A 26,790-nucleotide genomic window follows, 5' to 3' on the forward strand; every position below is an offset into this window, starting at 1 on the left:
GAGCGTCTCATTTCGCGCTTGATCGAGAATCAGATCAATGAATTCAGTCTCTGGCGAGTGACGACAGAACCGGAGCTTTAGACTCTCTGAGTTCACTTGAACCGATTGATCTCAATTTATACAAATAATTAAATAACTAAACTGACTATTATATTAGGTGTCTGTATAATTCGCATTGTTTTATTAATTTGTTGTGTTATTTTTGAGTGTTTTTGTCTAATCAGCCTGCATGAATAGAGACACTTTTGGCAGAAATAGAATTCATGACAAAATTGACAATACACTATTCTTTCACAGAAAAATTACATGTAAATTAATGTATTCAAAGCCATGCATTCTGACTCAGTTCTGTTTAATTAATCATATATAACAGTTTGCAAAGGTATTATGGTATTACTTGTTGAGGCACATGACTATTAACTAATTGTAAAGTAATATGTCATTGTGGTTATGGCTTTTGAATTAGTTAATAGTATATTGCTCATCATCTGTTTGATGCAGCTAATGTTATGTCTATTTCAAGTTTAACCCCTATACTGTGTTAAGGTGCTTTGCAAATCTAACAAAATTCTTAATTGCAGTATCTAATCTTATCATTTGTTCAATTAAAGCATTACATATCACTCAAAACAATTTATCTGCTTTATTGATATTTTTAAATTTTAAATCGGATAGTTTTGTACTTTTACTCAAATGATGTTTGAATGGAGGACTTTCTACTTTTACTGGAGTCATTTTTTATTTAGGTATATATACTTTTACTCGAGTATACTTTTGAGTACTTTTACCACCCCTGCCAGAAAGAGCACAGTTGGTAAAAAAAAATGCCTATGCAATTCAGAAAACAATTTGGGGAAAGTTATCATTAACCATTTGAGGTGTTGAGGTCTTTATAGCTCGTCCATCTAACCCTAAAGCAGAAACATGGTCATCCTACAAGCACCATAACATAATCAAGTTTTTGATTGGTATTACACCATAGGGCACATCCCATATGCCTTTTCCCACATCACTGTCTTTGAGTCCCCCAACTTCACTGTTGCTTCAATCAGAAACAACAAAATCAGATAAATATTCGAAACAACAAAGCAGCAACATCTGTGCACATCTCCCCCGGGCCAGCCATACAAGTTCAGTGGGCTCCAAGAATCCTCCCAGACCTTTCTGCAATGACCCAGGGGTCCAGGGGTTTTTTCGTATTCTGGGACTGAAGGACCTACATAAAGACAAGACGACTAAATATAAGCTTGTACAAATAACAAACTAGCCTTTCAATTATTTATTATTTCTTTCTTTAATAAACTAACTGAAGTGTTAGCTTATGTAACAGGCTATAGAGAAGTGGATCCCCTTTGGCTTTCACAATGCACATGTCGTAAATGGTGCTTCTCTTACCACACACCATCTGGTTGTAGGCTTCCAAACCTTTGTAATGTTTGAGGTCTTCAGCTGTGTATGGGCTTGGCGAAAAAACTAAGTCGTTCACTATGTCCGGACAAGAAATCGAAGGGAGAAATGTTGGGTCGTCAGTCCACGACAAAGGATCTAGCTCATACAGATCTTTACCACCTATTAACTTAAGTTTCTCAAAATATCACACCCTTTCCTGCCTCCTGAGTCTATATGATTTTGCAGCTTCCATACATTTTCACCATGGTTTAGACATAATACATTTGTAGAAATTATTCTTCAGTGGTGTATTAACCGTGCAATCCATGCTGTTGTTTACATCCGTGTACCTCCAATATGGCCGCGCATCCGGGTAACTGACCAAACCGTGACATAGGTGCAAACCCTCTATTAGACACATTTGAGTGTGTTGAAAATGATGTTATGATCCCACACTAGTGATAGGGAGTGATACAGAGATTGGAGCAGGAAAGATGGCTCAAGGAATTATCATCTCATCGTTTAAACTGAGAAATTATGAGAACTGGAAACTTTGAAATGGAAAATAAAACAAAATGAAGGTCCCTTACAGGGAGAAATTGCTACCAGCGTCAGGCAGAGGTATTTAGAGGAACTGGATGATATCAAAAAAGTCGACCCATAAGAGCTGCCTGCAGCAGAATGGAACAGAGACCTAATGTTAGACGCTTTACTAATGTTACCTTGTACGTTCCTGAAATGATTCTATAAGTATATTTTCTTTGCATTCTGAATAATAAATAAATATATCTACCCACTATCCTGAAGCAGTCCCGTGCTCGTCCTCTCATTAACAGTGTTTTTCTCATACTGCCTTAAGCAGAATAAATGCTCACTATGTGCATTAAATACATGTAACGTTAGAGGAAAATGACAGTCAACTAGCTAAAGGCCTAAGTTACTTTGAATATTAATTAAGCATTTTGTATTTAACATGTAAATTACATACAATACAATTACTGACAATGAAAAATGACAGAATAGTTCTCAAAATGTTTAATACAAATGAATAAAGGATCGTGTTCATCAGGTGTCAACACACTCCCTCATCGCGGCACTAGTAAGAAGATGACTGACACCCTGTGGTGAATTATGGCATACCAGCAGCTGCTTTCTCAGATCGGCTTGAGTAGATTGTTCTATTGGGTTTGGAAAATGATGTACATGGTAATCATTCGAATATCTTTTCTCCAGTCTCCCAAAATGGCGGAAGCGGGAGGATACCGTGATCTCTGGGGTCGTGACGATATCTCATTCTCAATGATGAAGCAATGACGATTCGCTCTGGCCAATCAGCAGTCTGCTGTGTTTTCACTCACATTTTAGTACTGCCTCAGCTCGCTTCAGAACCTCACCGGAGGCGATACGAAAAAAGTATCTGGAATCTACAACTTTTACACGGTGGAAAACCAAACAAAGGACGAATCGAGTAGAGCTGGTACTGTGTAGTGGAAAAGCGTCATAAATGTTGAAAGGATGTTCATCTGTTGGTGAACCATCCCTTTAATGCTGATCTATGGCAGACTGAAGAAACAGCAGAACTAATGGATGACTCTGGGACAGTGGATGACCGGAGAGACACTGGAGTGGATCAATCTCAGGGAAAGGCTAGTGGATGAACCGTCTGGATGATGATGGGACAATGAACACAAATACTGGGACTGTAGATGTGAATCTACATGGAGTAATAAGTAAGTAATAGGTACATCATTAGACCCCAAAAAGGTGAATGCATTTATTGCTTTCGTTTTTTTCTCCTCTTAATATTAACTGTATTATTAACTTACTTTTTTTGTTATTAAATGTATTTCACCATTACATGCAACTCTGAAAATTGTATTCTTTTCTTATTTTTGTTAATATATATATTTTTTTCTAGGTAAATTTCTATGTACTTTTGCTCCTTTGCACATGCAACAATTTTATAATGTCTGTACTTTGACGATCTTAGACTGGAGTGTGTGAAAGGGACTTTTATTTTGGTTTAATATATGACGTCATAAGGCGGCGCCGTGCTCCTGCATCTGTTGAGATTCTGCTGCAGAAAGGTTTGTGTTTTAAGCGTTTAAAAAGTTAAAAGCGAAATATAATGAATGATGTATTATTAAGTGTAACAATACATTGCTTTATCTAACATTTATCAGCGTTGTGTGAGTAAAGTAACATAAACTCATGAGTAACAGAACGAGCGCCTGATTTAGCTCTTTATCGTGAATCAGTTCAAACCTCTGGCGAGTGATCAGAGAACCGGAGCTTTCGACTCTCCGAGTCAACGAGAACCGATTTATTCACAACAAATGATTCGAAGCGCTTCTGTCTCGATTTCTACAAATCATTATAGTTAATCTGACTAATATATCAAGGGGCTGAATAATTTGCATTATATTATTCATTTGTCATTTTAGTTTTGAGTGTTTATAATCAGGTCATTTAGATCCATTAACTGTCACTGAACTGATGAATAGATGGTTCATGACAATATTCATATTTCAATTTAGTTCAATAATACTCAAAAGCTGACCATCAGAATTCAACAGCTGACTAACTAATACTCAAACCAAATGTGGGATGTATTATTCAAAATAAAAATGAGTGAGGAGAGAAGATTTAAAACCAAACACTGCGTCATAAAGACTTGCCTGTGAAAATCAGATAATTGATGAGGTGTTTAGCTCATCTAAGAAAGAAATTATCACCGAGTTGTTTAAATAAATGGGTAGGGGAAATATTCCACAGAGCAATAATAAATCAAAAAAGTCCAAACATTTTGTTTGTTTCATTTTATTTAAATTATTGTTATGTTTCAATTTATACTTGAAAAATTTGAAAATGTGAAAATTTGTAGTGTGGATTTATTTTTCTTTTGTTAATTATTCTCATCTTAAACAGGACAAAAACAGAAAAACTCCTGGTAAAGAGACTGAGATCCACGTGACGCACTATTATAAAGATGGAGTTTATTAAAGAGGAGAGTGAAGACATGAAGAATGAAAAAGTATTAAGTTTTAAACAAGAAAAAACTGAGGAACAAATAAAGAAAGAGGAGAGTGAAGACGTGAAGATTGAAGAAGTATTGAAGTATTTGAAACATGAAGAAACTGAGAAACAATCAGGTTGGTTTCATTCGCAAAGCTCAGTCATTTGATCTTTATTTAGATGTCCAGCTCTAAATGAAGGATATTTTGAAGAATGTCAATATTTTCATTGATATTTTCGATCTTAAGGAGGATTTTTACAAAAAAATACCCTAAATACTCAGTAAAAATACTAAATATTTAACTCTGAGTTATGCACCATTTATCATCTGCAATATCAAGTTGTAAGCACTAGATGGCTGTATAGCCTTACACATAAATATAAACAGATGGTGCTGAGTGAAAACTCAACATAAAGTTCATTACTTGTATTAGGTTATTCATTTGGATATCTGTAACCGGAGTCTCCGGCGTGAGAGGTGGGCGCTAACAAAAATGCTAATAAACTTTTTTTTTTTTGTGCGACCAGGATGATATTTTAAAATATATAATTGAGTGTTTACACACCATGAACAAAGTCGTGGGTCTGTGGTTGAGTCGTGTATCTTCCTCCTATTTGAAAAACTGCATCACAGTCAGCGATTGACAAATTCACATTCAAGTAGCTTTATTGGCATGGTAAGGCTTTACATTGACAGCGCTTCAAACTAATGGTGTTCCTCATTTACAGTGTAGCATTTACTATAAAATAAAATGTAAAACGTTCGAAACATGCAGCGCATCAATCTATATATTTATATAGTTAAATCACAACCAGAGTGGGAAATTAACTGTTTTGCTCACAGTGGCTGGTGGATGCCCAATTTTACCAGCCACTTTTTTTCCAGAATTAAAATGTATAAAAGAAAGTGCATTAGCATAATACAGGGTGAATTCGGGTTGATTGGGGCACTTTTTCCCCAGTCATTTCAATGGCAAAAACTGTCAGAATCATTACACTAATAGTATAGCCTTTATCTGAATGTGCAAAATGGCTACAATTTTAACATCAGTGCAAGAACAAAATGTATGCAACTTAAATGAGATACTCAGGAGTCAGGATTAGTCTAATGCAGGTTAAACTCACAGCACATGCAGTGATGGAGCGCAGCTTTCTGAACAGAAACGCCAATCATGAGCTGCTCGCATGAGCGCTCTGTTGTCTTTCTGTTTCGAATTGTTTCGTAATCGTTTAAAAGAGGACATTTCAAGTTTCTGTACACATTTTTCATGTCTGTGAGAAGTAGCCTCTAACAAACAAATTGTTTGCATTTTTCTGATGACGCGTAGGTTTGACAGTAGCCTCGTTTCCAATAGCCTACAGATTTGCACAAAACTTTATATGTTCTGAATGTCGATAAAAAAATTCTGAGATGACTGCGTTTCCATTAGCCGATGTTATGCGGCTAAAACTTTTTTTTTTCTCTCGTGAGAAGTCATTCCAAAAATTATGCCACGTGTGTTGATAGGTTTGAGTATATCCTAGCCACCGCAATAGGCATTATTTTTAACAGAAAAAGATATAGGCATGTTATTCAAGCATTTATTAATATTAAAAGAGTGAAATGTTTGAATTTGGATGGTGGTAACTAAAAGTTTTTTTTTTTTTTTTTTTTTACCGATTTCGTTTTTTGGGCTTGGAATTCCGTTTGTTGGAAATATGAACTGAATTTAGAACTGCTTTTAAAATCTTTTTTTTTTTTTTTGCGTTAATAAACAAAATAGTACATTGAAATGAAGACAGCGTTTGGAGTGGAATGCATTTAAAATAATCTGTTCCCTGCGTTCACGGCCTTTGTTGTTATTTGTGATGTACACAAATAAAAGTAGACAGTTTATAGTGTATAATGATGTCTTGCACTTATCTGTATGACTAAAAATGACAGCGTAGCTATTGTGAGTTTTTCCCGCTGTCATAAAGAAAAAATCCATCAGATTGCTCGTCATATTAGTCGGACAGAGGGTTAAAGAAACCATAGCCTATTTAAATGCATAAATACTAGCCTATAATATGTTTTAATTTCATATGTTGATTAAGAAAAGTGAACAGCAAGAGTAAGATGCTGACTCCGCGGCGGGCCTCTTAACACTGGGGATATGTCGCCACATTTTTTTAACCGGTAATTTTCTTGTCGTCTGTATCAGCTCAGCGCTGAAAACCAATTAAATGAGTTACTCGACAAAAGTGCATTATTGTTACTAGCAACTAGCCTGACGTGGTCATACTCAATTCTAGTCAGAATATGAGTCTGAAACCGCTCCATTGGGCTGCGATTATGAGGCGTGTTTCAACCGAACCAGAAAAGACAAATCAATTGGATAAACCTTTGTAGGTCTATCCGAACTGCCCGACCTAAAAATGTTGTGGGCGGGGCTAAGTTCGGCTGGCATCCAGGCTAACTAGCAACAGCATTCTTTGACAAAAGCAGTCCAATCTGTTACAATGAATGCTTTAAGCAGTAACCAATAAAATGACAATCCACGCCACTGTGGCTGGTATGCACAGCAAAGTCTCTTTGAAAAATTACCCACCATTGGCTGGTGGCGGGTGTTAATTTCCCACCCTGATCAAAATGGTTGTGATTTGATGATCACACTAAACCATATCACATTCTCATAACCATGCATTGTCAAAATTCATAAAGTTACAGAGCAACCGACAAGTACCAGAGTTTCAACACTGATTTTTAAATGCATTTTGTACTTTGAACCCTGGCTAACATGCTAAGGGTTTTATTTTCTGATCATGATAATTCATACTTGTCAAATATCCCGTTTTGGCTAAGAAAATCCCGTATTTTACCCTTCTTTCCCGCCGTCCTCCCGTATTAGTATTTTCCTGTAAAAAAACAATAAAAAATTCCTATCTGAGCTCTGGAACTAGCCTCGCGATAACTGCCATCTGCAATAGCCGACAGTACTGTAGGTGGGCGTTGTCGCAAGGTTAGTGTGTGAGGTCTGATGACGAGTGACAACGCAGGAAAAACAAACAAAACAGAGACGGATGATGGACGTAACGTAGACATGTGCCGATTTTCGATAATGCGATTTATCACGATAATGAATATGCACGATATTGTTATCGTGGGCACTTTAAAATATCGTAAATAATAATTTATTAACAATTTATAATTTTTTTAGAATGCACTCAAGAATACTTTTTTCCCATCAACCGTATAAATGCTCAACACCGCTGTATTCTGCGTCAAAGGGACACGCGCTCAGATATAAACAAGCCCAACGTGCGTTTGCACATGACTGAACCGGTGAAGGAGACGCGCTTCTGAAGTGCCGCTCAGTGACAGCAGAGGGCGCTGATGAACTGCAGAATGCAGCCGGTTACCCCGGAAACCAGCAAACATTTTTGTAATCGTTTTTGTAATCTCAATGTTGTTCATCACAGCACCAAATACTTAATACTTAAAGACTTAATAGGCTATAATGACACCTCATTGTAATTTGTAAGCCTACATGTTGTTCTTTATAGCCTAATTCTTTTGCAATTTAATCTTTTTGAAAATTGTACTTTTACAGCTCTGAAAAAAATCAAGGGACCACTTAACATTTTTGGTGTATTATTGTATTTAAACATTCAGTTATACTAAAATAGTTCTTAAAGCTGTTATGCTATGGCAACACTTTTTTTTGCAACTTATTTCAATATCGTGATAATATCGTATACCGTGATAAAACTTCATCAATTAATCGCAACATGAAAAATTGATATCGGCACATGCCTAACGTAACGTAGAGACGGAAGGCACTCCGGCCAAAAAAACTGAACCCTCATGTAAATACCGTGATCAATTGGACAGCGGATTTAATTTTCTGAAGAGGAGCAGGTGGGGGACAGTCACGCGTTTTGTAGCTGGGACTTTAGCATCTCACATCCGCATCATGGAAGACAGCGGAAGATTTTTAAAGTGACAGTAACCTCTTATAATGACAATGTAAAGAACAAAAGTAATTGCTGACTAAATATGCTTTGCTGTTGACCAAATAACTTCAGTACCTTTAATAAGGATTAATCTAATTAATAACTTATGCAGTGCAAATGAAAACAATTTATGTATATTTCCTACTTATTAAGTTTTTATACAGGTTACCTTAAAAGGCACATGAGAATTCACACTGGAGAAAAGCCTTTCATCTGCCAACAGTGTGGAAAGAGTTTCAGACATAAAGAACACCTTATAGCCCACACAAGAATTCACACTGGAGAGAGCTCTTTCACCTGCCAACAGTGTGGAAAGAGTTTCAATCTTAAAGTAAACCTTACAGGGCACATGAGAATTCACACTGGAGAGAAGCCATTCTCCTGCCAACAGTGTGGAAAGAGTTTCAATCTAAACATAAACCTTAAAAGGCACATGAGAATTCACACTGGAGAGAAGCCTTACACCTGCCCTCAGTGTGGAAAGAGTTTCAGACATAAAGGAAACCTTGACAGTCACATGAGAATTCACACTGGAGAGAAGCCGTACACCTGTCAACAGTGTGGAAAAAATTTCAGTCAACAAGGAAACCTTATTGTTCACATGAGAATTCACACTGGAGAGAAGCTTTACTGTGGAAAGAGTTTCAATGGAAAAGAGAAGCTATTTAAATGCCAACAGTATGAAAAGAGTTTCACTCAACAATAAAAAAACCTTAACAGGCACATGACAATTCACACTGAAGAAATGGCTTCACACGAGAGCTAAACCTTAGGAAACACATGAAAATTCACACTGGAGAAATGGCTTCACACGAGAGCTAAACCTTAGGAAACACATGAAAATTCACACTGGGGAAAAGGCATTCGCATGAGATCAATGAGGAAAGAGTTTTGGATGTAAATGAACCCTTAATTCTTTACCTGCCAAACACTGAATTTTCTATTATTTGTGAGAAAACGCTTCACAGTGGTGGCTCCAGACAATTTTGATCTGGTCATTTCAATGGGGGGTCTCATGAAAAACCAACAAAAAATACAGTGGACACAGCTAATAACTGCATTTTACTGCTACTAAACAACAAAAACAATACAGCATATCAACTACTTTGTTTTTAATTTGCAGTTTGCAAACAATATGTTCAAACTTTAATTGCCATAGCCACACCCATGTCAGAGAAAACTAAATATTTAGCTTCAAGCTATAGCTTTAGGGTATCAATTCCTGCGGGTTCGTTGCGGCACCTTGAACGCAATGAAGCAATGCGCAGCGACGTTCATAGTGCGTTGCAGTAACTCTTATGTTAATTTTTTTAGGGCTGTCAATCGATTCAAATATTTAATCGCACCGTCTTATCAGTTCTAAATGTACCTTAAATTAATATCTTTCAAGTTTTTAATACTCCAATCAACAATGGCTATGGACAAAAATGCATGCTTTATGCAAATGTACATTTATTATAAACCATACTCAGAGCATGAAGACTAGACATGTACCAAAGGTCATAGAAGATTTTCAAAGAACTTGTTCATGTCTCTTAGGCCTAAGCATAAAAATTCAGAATAAGAATTTTCATTATTTTAAGAATCTAAATAAAGGGAGTTTTTACACTGGCAGTTTAATTCAGAACAGGGCACAGTTTGAAAGCTGTCAGGCAGACCTGGGAGCGCACCAGTACCATACCAGGAAGAGGTCCATATTCCACGAGTAAGAATATAGTGTGGCCCCTTTAAGAGCTGGAATATAGGCTGCATCCGAAAACCTAGGCAGCTGACTCGTTGCCTCGCTGCCTTATCATACAATGACTTGTAAGGCAACATTTCGAAGGCACCTCACAAAACTGATTTCGGACAGACTTCTAAGGCAGTGTAACAGTTTAATGATCTAAAGCAAAATAAAGAGAGCTTTGGTGAGAAATAAACACATTTAATTACTGCATTAGTAATTTCTCGCTAGAAATGACATCAGAAGTGAAAAATATTCAAGAAGTCCTCGCTGCAGCCTCTGATGACGTACTGGATCAGATCCAACACGTACTGGACGCGTATGCGCGGTGGTTTCATTCACAATTTGGTGACGTCATATACGCATGCGCAGTAGAGTTTTGGGGACATCATATTGCATGCGCAGTAGAGAGTTTTGCTGGATAGATAAATGATCAAACCGCTTGTGAAAAAATAATGATTAATATGTTCACGCCATCAGGACACAGTTTTGCATTTTGAATGTGTAGGCTACTGATATTTTAAGTTGTTTACAGATCGTGTTGCATTGTACCTTAAGGATTAAAATTACAGAGACAATTACTTGACTCATTTTTCCTTCCACTCAACAGCAAATATATACCAGAATACATAACAATTTTAACTGTTATGCATGTACAGCGAGACTAGGATCATTTAAGCATCACATTTATGAAAAGATGAAAAATTACTTAATTTATCAGTACTACAACTACACAGTTTAGAACATCATCCACTGTATATACAATATTGATCATACATGTCACTTAAGACTAGCGCATACGCATTATAAGTTAGATTGGTAGGCTATGACATTGCCTTAACGATCCACCATCCAGTATGTATTGGATCTGATCCAGCAACGTCATCGTGCTACAGGCTGCAGCGAGGGGTGTCTCAAAATATTGGTTAAAAAACATACATTTACACGCAAACGCAACTTTCGGACGCCATCTTTTTACCCCATCTCAACTATCTCTGAATGGAAAGCACAGGATTGTGGGATATCAAAGGCAGCGAAGGATACAGGTATGCTGCCTTCAATAATCGATCAAACGAAGGTATCTCAGGAGGCAGGAAGTGAAGCAAACATTAGATTTGGATGTTGCTCGACGCCTTCCTGCCTTGAAATGTGTCTTCCGAAGGCAGTATTTTCCAGGTTTTGGACGCAGCCATTGTGTGGCCCCTTTAAGAGATGCGTGTTTCCTTATTGAACTGACGGTGTTTTGTGTATGCCGAACTGTGCTGCGATTCACGCGAACAGTGTGAAGAACACAGACTCGGGAGCGCTCTTGTTCAGAGAAGTAACCTGCATATTCGTTTTAGTTGATTGTGATGTATTTAGTTCAATAAAACATGGACTGTAAGTGGTGATGGTGTTAATGATGGTGTCTGCAGAGAATGAGCTCAGTGTTTAAACACACATTTCTTTCGACCTGCGGAGTCTAATAAAAGTTAATCAGAAAAGAATGGTAGTCAATATGCATCTCCACTTGGAGTTTGTGCTACCAGCACAAATAGCCTGTCTCGTTTGAGGGGGTTCCTTCGACTGGGACCAATTGGAGCTGCAAGTGTTGGCGAAAGTCCGCCTCCTCTGGACACTTGGATTAAAGATGATCTACAAAAGCTCAGAGTCCAACGGATCTTTCCTTTGAGCGATTGTCTTTTGGCTGGTCCGCAAGTGGTGGGGGAGGATTTGGTCAGGATCCTTCTTTCGGACCTGTACAAGAGGAACGATCGTATACCATTGGATTCTTTGAAATGGCCAGATCGTCCAGTTGGTACATTAAAGGACTGCCGCACAGTCCAAGAATTTGCAAAGGAAGTTTGTGAAAGAAAAGGGTTCGGCTATCCACACATGTTCGGGCGAGCAGCTGAGTTGGTGATAACCATGGGCCTGGATCCTGTCCATTGCTTAGAGCTTGGATTGTTGAAGATTAAGTTCTTCCCACACATAAGGTACTATGATGAGAACAGGTACCGTAAGGCCAGCTGGAATTTTGTGGAGCTTTACAAACCTACAAATATTCCTTCTGCTGCATCAAGGGCAGCAGCATACTGTGTTTGATCATTGCTCTGAATCTGATCTGGAAACAGTCTTTCAAAAAAAAAAAAAACATGATTGTCCCAGTTTATAGTCGAACCTACTGGCCTATGATTAATACTAGCAGCAAGTGCAATTTTATTTGAAGCATGTGCTACATAAGCAAGTGACAATATTTGTCTCTAGAATATCTGGGTATTGTGTTTAAAGGTGCTCCACGCATCCTGCTTATCATTATTTACAGGCCTCCGAAATACTCTCCAGCCTTTATTGAGGAATTTACAGAACTGTTATCAATAATTTCCTCAGAGTTTGACTGTTTTGCTATTGCTGGGGATTTTAACATTCACATAGACAATGCTGAATCCAGTACAACAAAAGAGCTCATGACACTCATGACTCTTAACACTTTTGATTTGACACAGCAAATACTAACATTTATGAGAGGCGTTGCAAGACAAGATTGGGGTGCAGACAAACGATCATTAAAGGGTAAATATTATGAAGGTATTTTTGGTGCAAAACACCTGAACGTGTGAGAGTGAAATTTGTATCTAGAGCTTTTGCCTGCTTTTAGGCTTGTTTGAGATGCGCCTTGCCTCGCCTGAAATAAAGGCGAGACTAGCCGGCTGCAGTGAGGGGAGGAGTGAAAAAAGAGCAGGCAAGCCGGACAGTTCTCTCTTCTCGTAGTGGATCAGACACCTGCGAGATCAGTTGCGGATATCGCGGGATTCACACTCGTGCGCTCTGTTGCTGATAAACTGGATGTCATTTAAGTTCTGTTGCTTTTATATGAAAATAAATATTATGAACAAGACACTCAAAGTTTTTGTTATTTATTTCCATTCGAAAGACCTGTTTATCAAGCATTTTTACTTTAATTACATACATGTTTTTATATATTTTTATTAATATGACAACAATCACATAACCCACAGAGAGATCGCATTGTCCGAGAGTTTGAGAATATCCACACATAAATTATACACATAAAAACATGATATAAGAGTTTTAAAATCAAATATTTAAAAAAAAACATACATCACGGTTGTTTAAGCCAATAAGCATTAAGCTGTGTCAGCAAGTCGTTTCCATCATGCTTTTGCTCTGCGCAGTCTGTTGAGAGCAACGGCGCTCGACTGCAGAATCCAACACGTCCGCCTCGCCATCACGAGAGATTTTTGACATACGTCAGCATGACATCAGAGCAAGGCGGACCGCCCTCAGACACATTTCTAACCTGCATGCATCTTGCGCTGATCATCGGTGATCGGTTCTGCGCAGATTTTGCTCATCTCAAACAAGCCTATTGACTACGATTGTAGATCACCCTCTTAATAAATACTGCATTTGGATATCCTACCTTCTGTCTCAGAGCGGTTCTTTACAATTAGAGACTTTATTTCTCTTGTGAAGTTGTTGTTTGTTATCTTTAGCAAGTTACTGTGATTCCCCCCTCCCTTCTACTTTAACTCTCATTGCTAGTTGAGCATAATACACACTTGAAATTTGGTGCAAAATTAAGTCTAGACTCTTTGAATGTTATTTATATTAATATAAATGGTTTCTGAGTAACTGTAAACATTTGTCAAAAGTAAATTATTGAAACATTTTTTTTGTTGAGTGTTTTATTTACGATGGAGTTAATAAGACTTTTACATAATGCTCAAAGTTGCATGTGGGCCACGTAAAGGCCATTAGTTTTTAACAAAACTCAGCCATACTAAAATTCCACATAAGGCCCACATAAAATTGTATTATTTGGCTCACGTTTGGTGGAGTTATGGCATTGCTGTGGCTGAGCTGTGGTAAAGAAGAAGTGGGCCATATCTGGGCGGCAAACACAATCGAATCTAGGCAATTAATATTACCTTTGCTGCAAGGTCACTTTCCAGGAAATTAGTTTGATTAAATGTGCTAAGGTCTGCTACTTTGCCACACATTAACATGAAACGCTCCTTATTTAGGCACTTAATGCCTGCTCCATTATGAATTATGTACCAGGCCATTAGTCTTCCAGCTGTATAAAATTTCTCAGCAAGGGCCTTTTGGTCATAGCTGAAGAGGGGCTGCTCAGGTTTGCCCTCAAAAATCCCTAAGTTGCTTCAGAGCTCAATCATGAGGAGTCTAAAAAAAACCTCTGCTATTACTGTTTTCGCCTGGTAACCGAAATGTGACTTCTATCCATCCAACATAAGGGATATCTTGTCCATTGGCTGCAACTATCTGAAGTGTGTCAGATGCATCAATTATCTCGGAGACAAGCCTCAGCTTCACACCAGGTAATACACTCTTTTTCCACCACTCATCAATGATACAAACTTGAGAACCTGTGTCCCACAATGCTGTTGTTTTTACTCCACGGATATAACAATCGATGAGACACTGTTTTCCTACTAAAGCGGCAACACTTCAATGTTTTGTTTGAATTTTCAATCTTAATTTTTTTCCATCTTTGTGTCCATTCCGTTTACAGTCTTTCTTGTGTTCACTCCAGTGACGAGCTTGACATAACTTAGAGCAGTAAAGGGCCTCGTGACATGATGTACACAGTCTGAAGTTATAAGAATCCCCCTTCACACCACAACACAAGCACTGTTGGTGGGACTTTAACACCTGGCAGGTCACTTCCCATCCCATGGAAGCAACCCTTCCTCGTTTAAATGACCATCTCTGGCCAAGTTTATTGTTCTTACTCTGCAGCCTGCCAGGAAATGCTCACTGCTTCCACATCTATAACAGTGTGTACAATACATATCAGTTCCACTCTGTTGGCAGTTTAAACATCTCCTAGGATGACTCCTGGGCTGAATGAAATGACGTTGGGGGGAAAATCCTTGTTGAAATTGAGCGGTCCTTCCTCTTTGTCCAGGGCTGTATTTTGACCAATACGCAGGGGACGGATTTTCTGGTGTGATGTTTGGTAAACCAGGCATGGACAAATTCTGTGTTGCACTGGCTTGAGGCCGTTTAATCGACTGTCTGATTTGTGACACTTCTGCACTAAGGTTCTTTATTAGTGCCATATCCGATATGATTTCTCTGATTTCGTTTAACAAATCAGAACTGTGTTTGTTCTTATTTTCCTGAGGTAACATTTTCCCTTTCCCCTCTGCAGGTGCTGGAACATCCGTGCATTCAACTGAGTGCACCATCGGCCGATGTTGGACTGCAGTTTTCTTTTTACTTTGTCTCTCTGCCTCAGTCATGCATGCAATATTCACTTTCTCTAACAACAGCTCATCACTCACGTCTTTTTGTTGCAGGTATGGCTTGAGGTCACCTCTGATGTAGTCGTTTTGCAGGCCGGTAAGAACCGTGTGAAGAAACATGTTTTGCACCAGAATAGGATCATACTTAAGGCTAGACTTGGCTTCCTGTGATGCAAAAATAATTTTCTGTCTCAAATCTAATGCACGAATGAGAAAATTCTGTGGAGTTTCTTTACTGTCTTGGGCCTCTGACTTGAGTTGTTTGTACAGTTCGGTTGCGCCCCTCTCCTGGTAATGTGAGCGAAAAATCCTTCTCAAGGTAGGTAATGTTAAATTTGCTTTGCCCTCAAAGTAACTGCGTAGTTGCATCTCAGGCAAAATTGCTTTGATGACTGCATGGACTATTTCGTGTTCAGGGATGTTTTTATTTTTCCCATTCTCAATTTGATGAGCCAGGCTAGAGAGTGTGAGTACACTGGTCCATGGCACTTACTACTCAGCTTTGTAGGGGTTTTAGGGAATGGAACAGTAGGTATGCATATATATACAGGGACCACAAGGATAGGGTACAGGGGTTGTGTCTGACTCAATGTGGTGGGCCGGTCTGAGCAAAAATGCCAGTCAATTTTTTGTCCCAGTCTAGCCCTGGTATTAAACAATTAACAATCGCATACATTTTAAAATCTTGCTTATTACTTACAAAGCACTAAATAGTTTAGCTCACCAGTACTTAAGCGAGCTCTTAACGCATTATACTCCATCACGTCGATTGCGGTCTCAAAACTCTGGCCAGTTGATAATACCTAGAATATCTAAATCAACTGCAGGCGGTCGATCATTTTCCTATTTAGCTCCTAAATTGTGGAATAGTCTTCCTAGCATTGTTCGGGAAGCAGACACACTCTGTCAGTTTAAATCTAGACTAAAAACGCATCTCTTTACTATGGCATACACATAGAACATTTTTAACTTTCATTATTCAATTCAATTGACTGATTGTTAGGCTGCATTAACTAGGTCAGCCGGAACCGGGAACACTTCCCATAACACCTGATGTACTCGTTACATCATAAAAAGAGTGACATCTACGCTAATGTTAGTCTCTCTGTTTATCCCGAGGTTTATCCCGGATCTGGGCCCTGTCTGGATCGGATGGTGGGCCTGCCTGGACATGACCAGCTCATCCTGGAGTGTCTGCTGAGCCGTGTCTCCTCCGAATTTGCCTCACTGGCACGACATGCTCAAAACCCGTCTTCGGCGCAATAATTCCGATCTTTCATGTATTCATGCTCTTGTGTAATCGACGCCCCATCCTAAATAAATCTGTCTCTTCCGTGATACCCTGAAAATTTTGAATAATCCGATCTAATATGATTTCCGACCTGTAAGGTTGCCAGAATAATAATCTTACACGGTGTGTTAATAGGCCAGAGGAGAACTGGCACCCCGACTGAGTCTGGTTTCTCCCAAGGTTTATTTTTCTCCATCATGCCCTGATGGAGTTTTGGTTCCTTGCCACTGTCGCCTTTGGCTTGGCTTGCTCAGTTGGGGACACTAAAAATATGATTAAAGTTATTCAACTTATTATACAAATAAAATATATGAATTAGGTCTTATTTAATTCTATAAACTATAATACTGATCTGCCAACATTGTCGCTATATGATAAATTAAAATAAGCTGATAACATCACTGTTTTCTCCAGTACGACTGAACAGCCAAATCTAATTTTGTCGCAATATTATCCTGTTTGACACTGTGAAGCTGCTTTGACACAATCGTGATTGTAAAAGCGCTATATAAATAAAGTTGATTGATTGATTGATTGATTTACAGACATGTGTAGTCAGGGTTGTTTTTGTGTGTTATTTTTCCCACCATGCTCTGTTTTGTTAATCTTTATCTTTCATTAAACTAATTTGTTGCACCGTCATTGCGTCTCTATGGCCTTCTCTTTGTATGTTATGTTATTCCATTTTCCTGTTTATTTAATGGTGACGTAGCATATAAATGGGGGCTCGTTTAGTCGGGTTTTGAACCATATTTGTCAAAAAAAAAAAAAAAAAAAAAGTTCTCTCTAATTTTCATTTTGTGAAAATCTTTTCCATGGTGGTCGCACTGCGCGCTGTGAGTGCGCATTTGTTTGTTGAACCGTTTGTTGTTCTTTATGGCTGTAGTTTTATGGTGCATATTTTTTTTTTTCATTTAGGGAATTCTTTGTCACTCGCAATGTTTGATTTAGACGCGTTTATTCTTGCTCCTTCACAGGATACTTTGTTAAGTGTTACGTGTGATGAGCTTGTTAGAATCACGGGCCACTATAAGCTTGACGTGAGTGGTAGCCCTTCCAAGGCTGATTTGCAAGATAAACTTAAGGAAGATTTGCATGAAATGGGAGTGTTTGGGAAAGTGTCTTCGGATGTATCTACGGCACCTGATCAGGGTAAGGGCCTTATTATTGATTCGTCATCTTCACCGAGTAAAGAAGCACTAGAAATGAAAAGTTTGCAGTTAAGAGAAAAGGAAATTGAATGGGAACGTGAAAAAAACTAGGTTGGATGCTGATAGACAGACAGTACGAGAACGAGAAAAGAGAGAACACGAGTTTAGATTGAAAGATCTTGAGCTTGGGCAGGCATTACGTATTAAAGAGCTTGAGCTGAAAGCCCGTGAGGCTGGTGCTTCGTTCAAACCAGATCAATGTGATATAACTCGTAATATTGGCCTTGTTTCACCTTTTAGTGAGAGCAAGGTTGGCAAATTTTTTGCACATTTCGAACGCGTAGCGACAACGTTTAAATGGCCCAAAGAAATTTGGACCATGACGTTATAATGTGTTTTCATTGGGAAAGCGCAGGAAGCTTACTCCTCATTAACTCTTGAAGACGCAGCAGATTACGATAAAGTCAAACATGCTGTTTTACGTATCTTGCTCTTGTGCCAGAGGCTTATCGACAAAAGTTTCGTAGTTATTATAAACCTGAAGCTCTTACCTATGTCGAGTATATTAGAGAGAAATAAATGTTGTGTGATCGTTGGCTTAGTTCTCAAGAAGTAACTTTTCAAGCTCTTCGTGATCTTATTATTCTTGAAGACGTTAAAATGGTCTTCCTCAAATAGTCGCTACGCATGTTAGTGAGCATAAGAATTTGACTCCTGCTCGTGCGGCTGTGCTTGGTGACGAGTATGTACTCACACATAAACGTGTTCCTTCTAATCCTAAATTTTCACACAATGTTTTAAATCAATCAAATACCTCCAAGATGTCTAGAGAAAACGTGCCTGTTTCTGCTCGCTCTCTGGACCGGCGTTCGTCAGGGTCTAACGTTACAGTTCCGACCTGCGCCTATTGTAAGAAACATGGTCATGTTCTGGCTGAGTGTTATTCTCTGAAGCGTAAAAATAAGGCGGCGGGTCAACTAGCTTCTTATCAATCTGAGGTGGGTTTGTGTGTTTTGAACATGCCTGTGAGTGGGGACAATGCTAATATTGACAATCACAGTTTTGCACCTTTTATAATGGATGGATTTGTCTCTTTGCCTGATGAGTTTGGTGAGTGTTCAAAAATTCCAGTAAAGATTCTGCGTGACACGGGCGCCTCACAGAGTTTTATCCTGCAAGATGTGTTGCCTTTCAAGAATTTTACTGGTGATAGCATTCTTGTACGTGGATTTGACATGGGTTATGTTAATGTCCCTCTGCATAAGATTTCTCTGTTGTGTGACTTAGTTACTGGCAATGTTACCATGGGCGTACGCCCCTCCTTGCCTATTAAAAATGTAGCAGTGCTACTTGGTAACGACTTGTGTGGTGGAAAACTTTTGCCTTGCCCCATAGTCTCATGCATCGTTAAAAACATGCTCTGATGACTTGTCAATTAACTTCCCTGATGTTTTTCTTCTAGCGTGGTTACGCATGCGATGGCGAAAAATGAAAAGGAGAATGAAATCGAGGATCAACTTGATCTTAGTGATACTTTTATTGCTCAACCTTCACTCTCTAGTGACAGTGATTTACTTTTGAATTCTGCCTCACTGTCGTTTCCTTTCGATGTTCTTAATTTGTCTACGAGTCGAGAGCAGCTTATTAAAGAACAGAAAATTGACCCATCTCTGTCTTCTTTTTTGTCCGAAGCTAAGTCTGAATAAGACATTGAGCATTTGCCACACAGCTATTTTTTACGACATGGTGTCTTAATGCGCAAGTGGAGACCTCTTATGGCCTCAGCACAAAATGAGTGGAGAGTTTTCTTGCAAATGGTTGTTCCAGTTTCTTTTTGTGATAAGGTTTTGAGTTTAGCTCACGACCATCACTTTGCGGGTCATCTTGGCGTAAATAAGACAACTGAAATAATTTTACGCCATTTTTTTTGGCCAGGTATTAGGAGATGTCGTGAGGTATTGCCGAACCTGTCATTTATGTCAGATCATTGGTAAACCTAATCAGGTGATTCCTCCTGCGCCTTTACAGCCAATTCCTGTTACGTCTGAGCCCTTTGAACACGTTATATTAGACTGTGTTGGCCCATTGCCTCGAACAAAATCTGGGAATCAATGGTTACTTACCATCATGTGTAATGTGACACTGTAACGATTCGTAGATGGGAAGGAAGGAGGCGGGAACCGGCGAACGTTTCAAACACTTTTTTAATTCACAATAAATAAACAAAACGAAAGTAAAACCGCGGGCAGCCCCTCACGGACAACTGCCCGCAAATACCCACAAAATAAAACGTGGGCAGCCCCTCGTGGACGACTGCTCACTAACACAATCACACGTAAAACAAAACTAAACATAAACTCCAGGCCTGGTCCTCTCTCGTCTTCCGCAGCCCTTGCTCCTCCTTTTATGCTCCCGTCACATGGCCGCAAGACGAGACCAGTGTGCCATGCAGCTGGCACTCATCAACACTCATCACCGGCCCGCTCTCGCGGTCCCTCGCCACGCTGCTTGTCACACCACATATCCCCATCGCCCCTCGCAGGCCGGGGGGCACTCCCGAGACTGCGCTCTACTCAAACCCTCTACCCTCACCCCCGGGAGAGGGGGGGGGGGGGGCGATCACGGCGGCCGCGCACCTGGGGGTAAGGACAGAGAGGCGAGAGAAATGTAGACGGGAGCACGAGGAGCCCGCGAACGAGAGAGGGAAAAGAAAAAAAAGAAGAAAAATTCTGGTCCGGTTCCCAGACACACTGCCGTTCGGCCCTCCGCCCGCCGAGAGGCTCTTCCTTGCGGTGCTGTGCGATGGCACTGGACGCATGGTGGACAGCTCGATCCTCCTCCGGCCCCTGGCGGCTGGCAGTGACTCCTCCTTCTGAGGGACCCGGCAGCGAGCCCCGCGCTTCCTGCTCCTCCCCTATCCGCTCCCTATCGGACGGCAGCAACCCCACCTCGACCCAGGGGCACGGCAGCGAGGTCTCTGTCCCACCTTCCTCGCTCCAGCACCACCGCCTCGGGCAGCTCTTGCGGTCCTCATTCATCCGCGCTGCCCGACCTCCTCAGCACCGCGATCCCCCTCAGCAGCGAGGGCTCTTCGACAGCATGTCCCTCCTTCCCCCCGGGTTTCGGCACCAGTGTAACAAAGTTTGTAGATGGGAAGGAAGGAGGCGGGAACCGGCGAACGTTCAAAACTCTTTTAATGCAAAAACAAAACGAAAGTAAAACCGTGGGCAGCCCCTCACGGGTGACTGCCCGCAAATACCCACTAAATAAACGTGGGCAGCCCCTCACGGACGACTGCCCACATAAAAATAATAAACCATAAACAAAACTCAACATAAATTCCAGACCTGGTCCTCTCTCGTCTTCTGCAGCCCTTGCTCGTCCTTTTATGCTCCCGTCACATGGCCGCGAGACAAGACCGGTGTGCCATGCAGCTGGCACTCATCAACACTCATCACCGGCCTGCTCTCGCGGTCCCTAGCCACGCTGCTTGTCACACCACAGACACGTTTTCCAGAGGCTCCGCTCTGTAAAAGCACAGCTCCTGCTGTTATTAAGGCCTTGATGGGTTTTTTCTCTCTTTTTGGCCTTCCGAAAACCATTCAGTCGAATTGCGGTACTAATTTTATGTCCTGTGTATTCGCTCAAGCTATGCGCCAGCTCGCGGTCCACCATGTTACATCCAGCCCGTATCGTCCTCAAAGTCAGGGTGCACTTGAGAGGTTTCATCAAACGTTGAAAAAAATGCTTGAGTTTTTGCCTTGAGTTTCAGCGCGATTGGGATAAAGTTGTTCCGCTAGCTCTTTTTGCTGTGCGCGAGGTAGTGCAGGAGAGTTTGGGATTTAGCCCGTCGGAACTTGTTTTCGGGCACACAGTTCGTGGCCCTTTAAAGCTGTTGAAAGAATCGTAGCTCGCTGAGCCTAAAGAGTGCCTCAGTTTGTCTGATTATGTGTCCAACATGCGTAATAGGCTTCGTTGTGCATGTCAGTTGGCCAAAGATTATTTGGATCTTTGTCAAAAAAGGATGAAGCAGAGGTTTGATCACAAGGCTGTTTCTCGAAGCTTTAGAGAGGGTGCTAAAGTTCTTGTGTTGATTCCTGGGATGGGTTCTGCTTTGCAGGCACGTTACAGTGGGCCTTTTCGTGTTGAACATCGAGTGAATGATTTGCATTATGTCATCTCTACTCCAGATCGAAGGATAAAGACCACACTATGCCATATCAATCGTTTGAAATTGTATCATGATCGAGAAGAGGGTTAGATTTCTAATCTCCTTGTACTCCTGCTGTCAATAATGATGCTTGTGCAACAGAAGTGGCGCTGTCTAAAGCCCCGTTTCCACCAAAATTACCCGGAACAATTTGTACCAGGAACTTTTTTACAGGAACTTTTCTCCCCCCCAGACCTGCAGCTGTCTGCGTTTAGACCGCGATAAAGTTCCGAGAAGATTAGGCAAATTAGTCCGGTGATGTAGGACTGCGCGCGACTGCTCCTCCAAATCAGTGAAGGACAGTAATCATTTTTAAGTGTACCGATTGAAAGATTTAGTGAACTGTTTACATGAGATGTTATCTAAACCGATCGTGTTTACATGTGATGACTTTCAATCGCAATCATTTTGTCACATGCAGTTTGTCTGCCGCACCAAAAATGTCAACGCTGTTTTCTCCAGCAGCTGAATGTGTTAACTGTAGCCATAGCAACTCTTAACGGCCACCAGGACTAATACAGTATTATTTATAGCTATTTGTTGTAAAGTGTAATAATCATCTCAGAAAAAAGAAAAAAAAATCTTCTGTCAGGCCAATATACGCTGTGTCATTACTCCAACATTATCTTCATAACTTACGAAATAAAAAGTTTACCCCTCAGAAAAATGTACTTTCCTCTCTTGTCAACATGAGCGCGGCGCGCGCCGTCACGTCATGTAAGGACACACTTAAAAGTAATCAGTCAGGTCGTTTACATGGTAAAAAAAAATTAATAACGAGTGTGGAGGAGATTCAAGCTGTGCTGCTTTGGCTGGTTATGTATAGGTTTACTAAAGAGGTAATTAACAACGACAGAAAAGAGCACTAATATGCAGATTCAGCAGCATGCAGCATATTCAGAAAGCTTGTAAAGCTAGATTTAAAATGACAATGTATATTATTATCAGCTATTACGGACATTGAACGTGAGATGGCTTAGACGACCGCGCGCCACCAGACAGAGAGCAAGACTGATATTTACGGAACGCAGAACGAACCTCGCAAAAGACTTTTAAAAATGCCGGTTGAACTAAAATGCTGCGTGACCTCAACCAATCAGCATGTTCAGCGCCCAAGTCCCGCCCTCGAAAGTTCCTGAACTTTGAAAAAGTACTACCTTGCGAGCAGGGCCGTTTGGAGGGGGAAATATTTACCCGGAACTTCATTTAGACCCTGGTTCCTGCGGTCAAAACACACAAAGTACCACCCAAAGTTCCTAGTTCCTGGGTAAAGTTCCTGTGGTGGAAACGGGGCTAAAGACATGTGGTGCTGAAGTTGTTTCTTCACTGGTGGCTGTGAAGTGAAGAATGCGCTTCTGCACAGATTTTAGAAGGGTGAACGCCGTTACTAAATCTGACAGTTACCCTAACCCCGTATTGATGATTGTGTTGATCGCCTGGGTTCCGCTGTATTTGTCAGTAAAATTTAACTGTTGAAAGGTTACTGGCAAGTCCCGTTGACCCTTCGTGCCAAAGAGGTCTCCGCCTTCGTGACTCCAGACCACTTCCTGCAATATACCACCATGGCCTTTGACCTTCGAAATGCCACTGCCACTTTTCAAAGGCTCATCAATTTGGTGTCAATGAAGGCCTTTCTGAGCCATCGGATTTCAACACTAATATCTAAACTTGTGTTCCAAAGATGAACGGAGGTCTTACGGGTCTGGAATGGCATGAAGGTAAGTAATTAACAGACAACTCCGGTGAGAAATGAACCTAGGGGTAATTAACAGATGGTTACCGAGTAGTTCATGAAAATCAAATGAAAAGAGTTTTATCTCTTAAAAACAGATTACCTTATAGCGCTTGTCTATGGGGCACAGGGTAAGTGAAATTAAAACGCTACTTAATAGACCCCTTCACGTGTGACGTCACAGGAAAATTCACAGTTCGCAGTGCGCATGTTGGGGTCAGAAAGTTCGTTCCATCCCATTGAATTGTATGGTAACCAGAGAATTTCTCGTCAAGAACAAAATGCCTACTTGCGTCGTGAACTGTGAAAACCGCACCATTTGTGGATTCAAGTTTTTCAGGGTTTTCACAGGATCTCATCCGTTAAAGAACATCGACGAGATATGTGGCTGCAAGCTATAACGAGCTGGGGTGTGTTAATGATGTCACGCAGGTGGTGGAGTAATAACTGCTTTTAATGAATTAGCTTGAGATCGAATTCATGCTATTTTTTTTCGCTGTAAATTATAGACATGGCATTTTAGTACTAATTCTCTTTTTTCTCCGTTATTTTGCTTTATTTCCAGATTTGTTTAAGCTCGTTCTTAATGTACGCACATGCGCTCTTCAAAAAAGTTGCATTGACAAACTAAAAGACATAAATGACATTTGTATGTATTCAAAATAAAATATATGATCGTACTGAATGTCAGCTTGATTTATTTTGTTCAAGATATTAAGTCCACATATGTCATGCAAACAAGACAATCTGCTGCACAGGTCGAGAGCTATCGATGCAACCACACAAGTTTGCGATGATGTTTATGGATGTTCGTTCGAACAATGATTTTGGGGGAACACAGACTCGAACTATGTTGATAACAATGAAACTAATGAGTCCTGGAGGCCATCGCTATTGTGATGTCACAGTCATAACACACTTTAACTGCCGCTGCAGGAGTCCTGGAGCCCATCGCTATTGTGATGTCACAGTCAGAACACACTATAACTGCCGCTGCAGGAGTCCTGAAGCCCATCGCTATTGTGATGTCACAGTCAGAACACACTATAACTGCCGCTGCAGGAGTCCTGAAGCCCATCGCTATTGTGATGTCACAGTCAGAACACACTATAACTGACGCTGCAGGAGTCCTGAAGCCCATCGCTATTGTGATGTCACAGTCAGAACACACTATAACTGACGCTGCAGGAGTCCTGGAGCCCATCGCTATTGTGATGTCTCAGTCAGAACACACTATAACTGAAGCTGCAGGAGTCCTGGAGCCCATCGCTATTGTGATGTCACAGTCAGAACACACTATAACTGAAGCTGCAGGAGTCCTGGAGCCCATCGCTATTGTGATGTCACAGTCAGAACACACTATAACTGCTGCTGCAGGAGTCCTGGAGCCCATCGCTATTGTGATGTCACAGTCATAACACACTATAACTGCCGCTGCAGGAGTCCTGGAGCCCATCGCTATTGTGATGTCACAGTCAGAACACACTATAACTGCCGCTGCAGGAGTCCTGAAGCCCATCGCTATTGTGATGTCTCAGTCAGAACACACTATAACTGATGCTGCAGGAGTCCTGGAGCCCATCGCTATTGTGATGTCACAGTCATAACACACTATAACTGCCGCTGCAGGAGTCCTGGAGCCCATCGCTATTGTGATGTCACAGTCAGAACACACTATAACTGCCGCTGCAGGAGTCCTGAAGCCCATCGCTATTGTGATGTCTCAGTCAGAACACACTATAACTGATGCTGCAGGAGTCCTGGAGCCCATCGCTATTGTGATGTCACAGTCAGAACACACTATAACTGCCGCTGCAGGAGTCCTGAAGCCCATCGCTATTGTGATGTCACAGTCAGAACACACTATAACTGAGGCTGCAGGAGTCCTGGAGTCCATCGCTATTGTGATGTCACAGTCAGAACACACTATAACTGCCGCTGCAGGAGTCCTGGAGTCCATCGCTTTTGTGATGTCACAGTCAGAACACACTATAACTGAGGCTGCAGGAGTCCTGGAGTCCATCGCTATTGTGATGTCACAGTCAGAACACACTATAACTGCCGCTGCAGGAGTCCTGGAGTCCATCGCTTTTGTGATGTCACAGTCAGAACACACTATAACTGCCACTGCAGGAGTCCTGAAGCCCATCGCTATTGTGATGTCACAGTCAGAACACACTATAACTGATGCTGCAGAAGTCCTGGAGCCCATCGCTATTGTGATGTCACAGTCAGAACACACTATAACTGACGCTGCAGGAGTCCTGGAGCCCATCGCTATTGTGATGTCACAGTCAGAACACACTATAACTGAGGCTGCAGGAGTCCTGAAGCCCATCGCTATTGTGATGTCACAGTCAGAACACACTATAACTGCCGCTGCAGGAGTCCTGGAGCCCATCTCTATTGTGATGTCACAGTCAGAACACACTATAACTGCCGCTGCAGGAGTCCTGAAGCCCATCGCTATTGTGATGTCACAGTCAGAACACACTATAACTGCCGCTGCAGGAGTCCTGGAGCCCATCGCTATTGTGATGTCACAGTCAGAACACACTATAACTGCCGCTGCAGGAGTCCTGGAGGCCATCGCTATTGTGATGTCTCAGTCAGAACACACTATAACTGACGCTGCAGGAGTCCTGAAGCCCATCGCTTTCTGCAGTCTCGGTGTAAAGTCATTCTTCCTCAGTATTTGGTGTTTGATGATCGTTTACAATGGCTTGTAATACTGGAGTTCAGTCAGACCATTACAGAGAACTGGCCTATGCGGTGCGTTTAGCTGCAAAACTCTCTGTACCACAGCTGGAGAAGGTCACTTCTCAATCAGTCATCGACAACTTCTTCTGGAATCTGACTGAGCGGTTGGTCTATTTATATTTTTATTTGTATAATTCTATTATATTCTAGTGATGAAATGTATTCTAAAATAGTTTTTGTTTAATTGTGTTAAAGGTAAGAATTGGTTAAAAAAATTTTTTTCCAAATTTGTTTAAAAACGTTCTTTATATATCAATACATACTTAAAATG

The 26,790-nt window shown here is 40.8% G+C and overlaps 1 protein-coding gene across 1 annotated transcript; it reads left to right on the forward strand.

Moving 5' to 3' along the window:
* The first annotated feature begins 4,378 nt into the window (after positions 1–4,378).
* LOC137049904 (gastrula zinc finger protein XlCGF8.2DB-like) lies at positions 4,379–9,126 on the forward strand. Its single transcript, XM_067428654.1, has 2 exons — positions 4,379–4,541; positions 8,544–9,126. Exons 1-2 carry the CDS (start codon positions 4,379–4,381, stop codon positions 9,083–9,085), a joined length of 705 nt encoding a protein of 234 aa, XP_067284755.1. The 3' UTR covers positions 9,086–9,126.
* The last annotated feature ends 17,664 nt before the right edge of the window (positions 9,127–26,790 follow it).

This window comes from Pseudorasbora parva, chromosome 20, assembly GCF_024679245.1.
Source record: "Pseudorasbora parva isolate DD20220531a chromosome 20, ASM2467924v1, whole genome shotgun sequence".
NCBI lineage: Eukaryota > Metazoa > Chordata > Actinopteri > Cypriniformes > Gobionidae > Pseudorasbora > Pseudorasbora parva.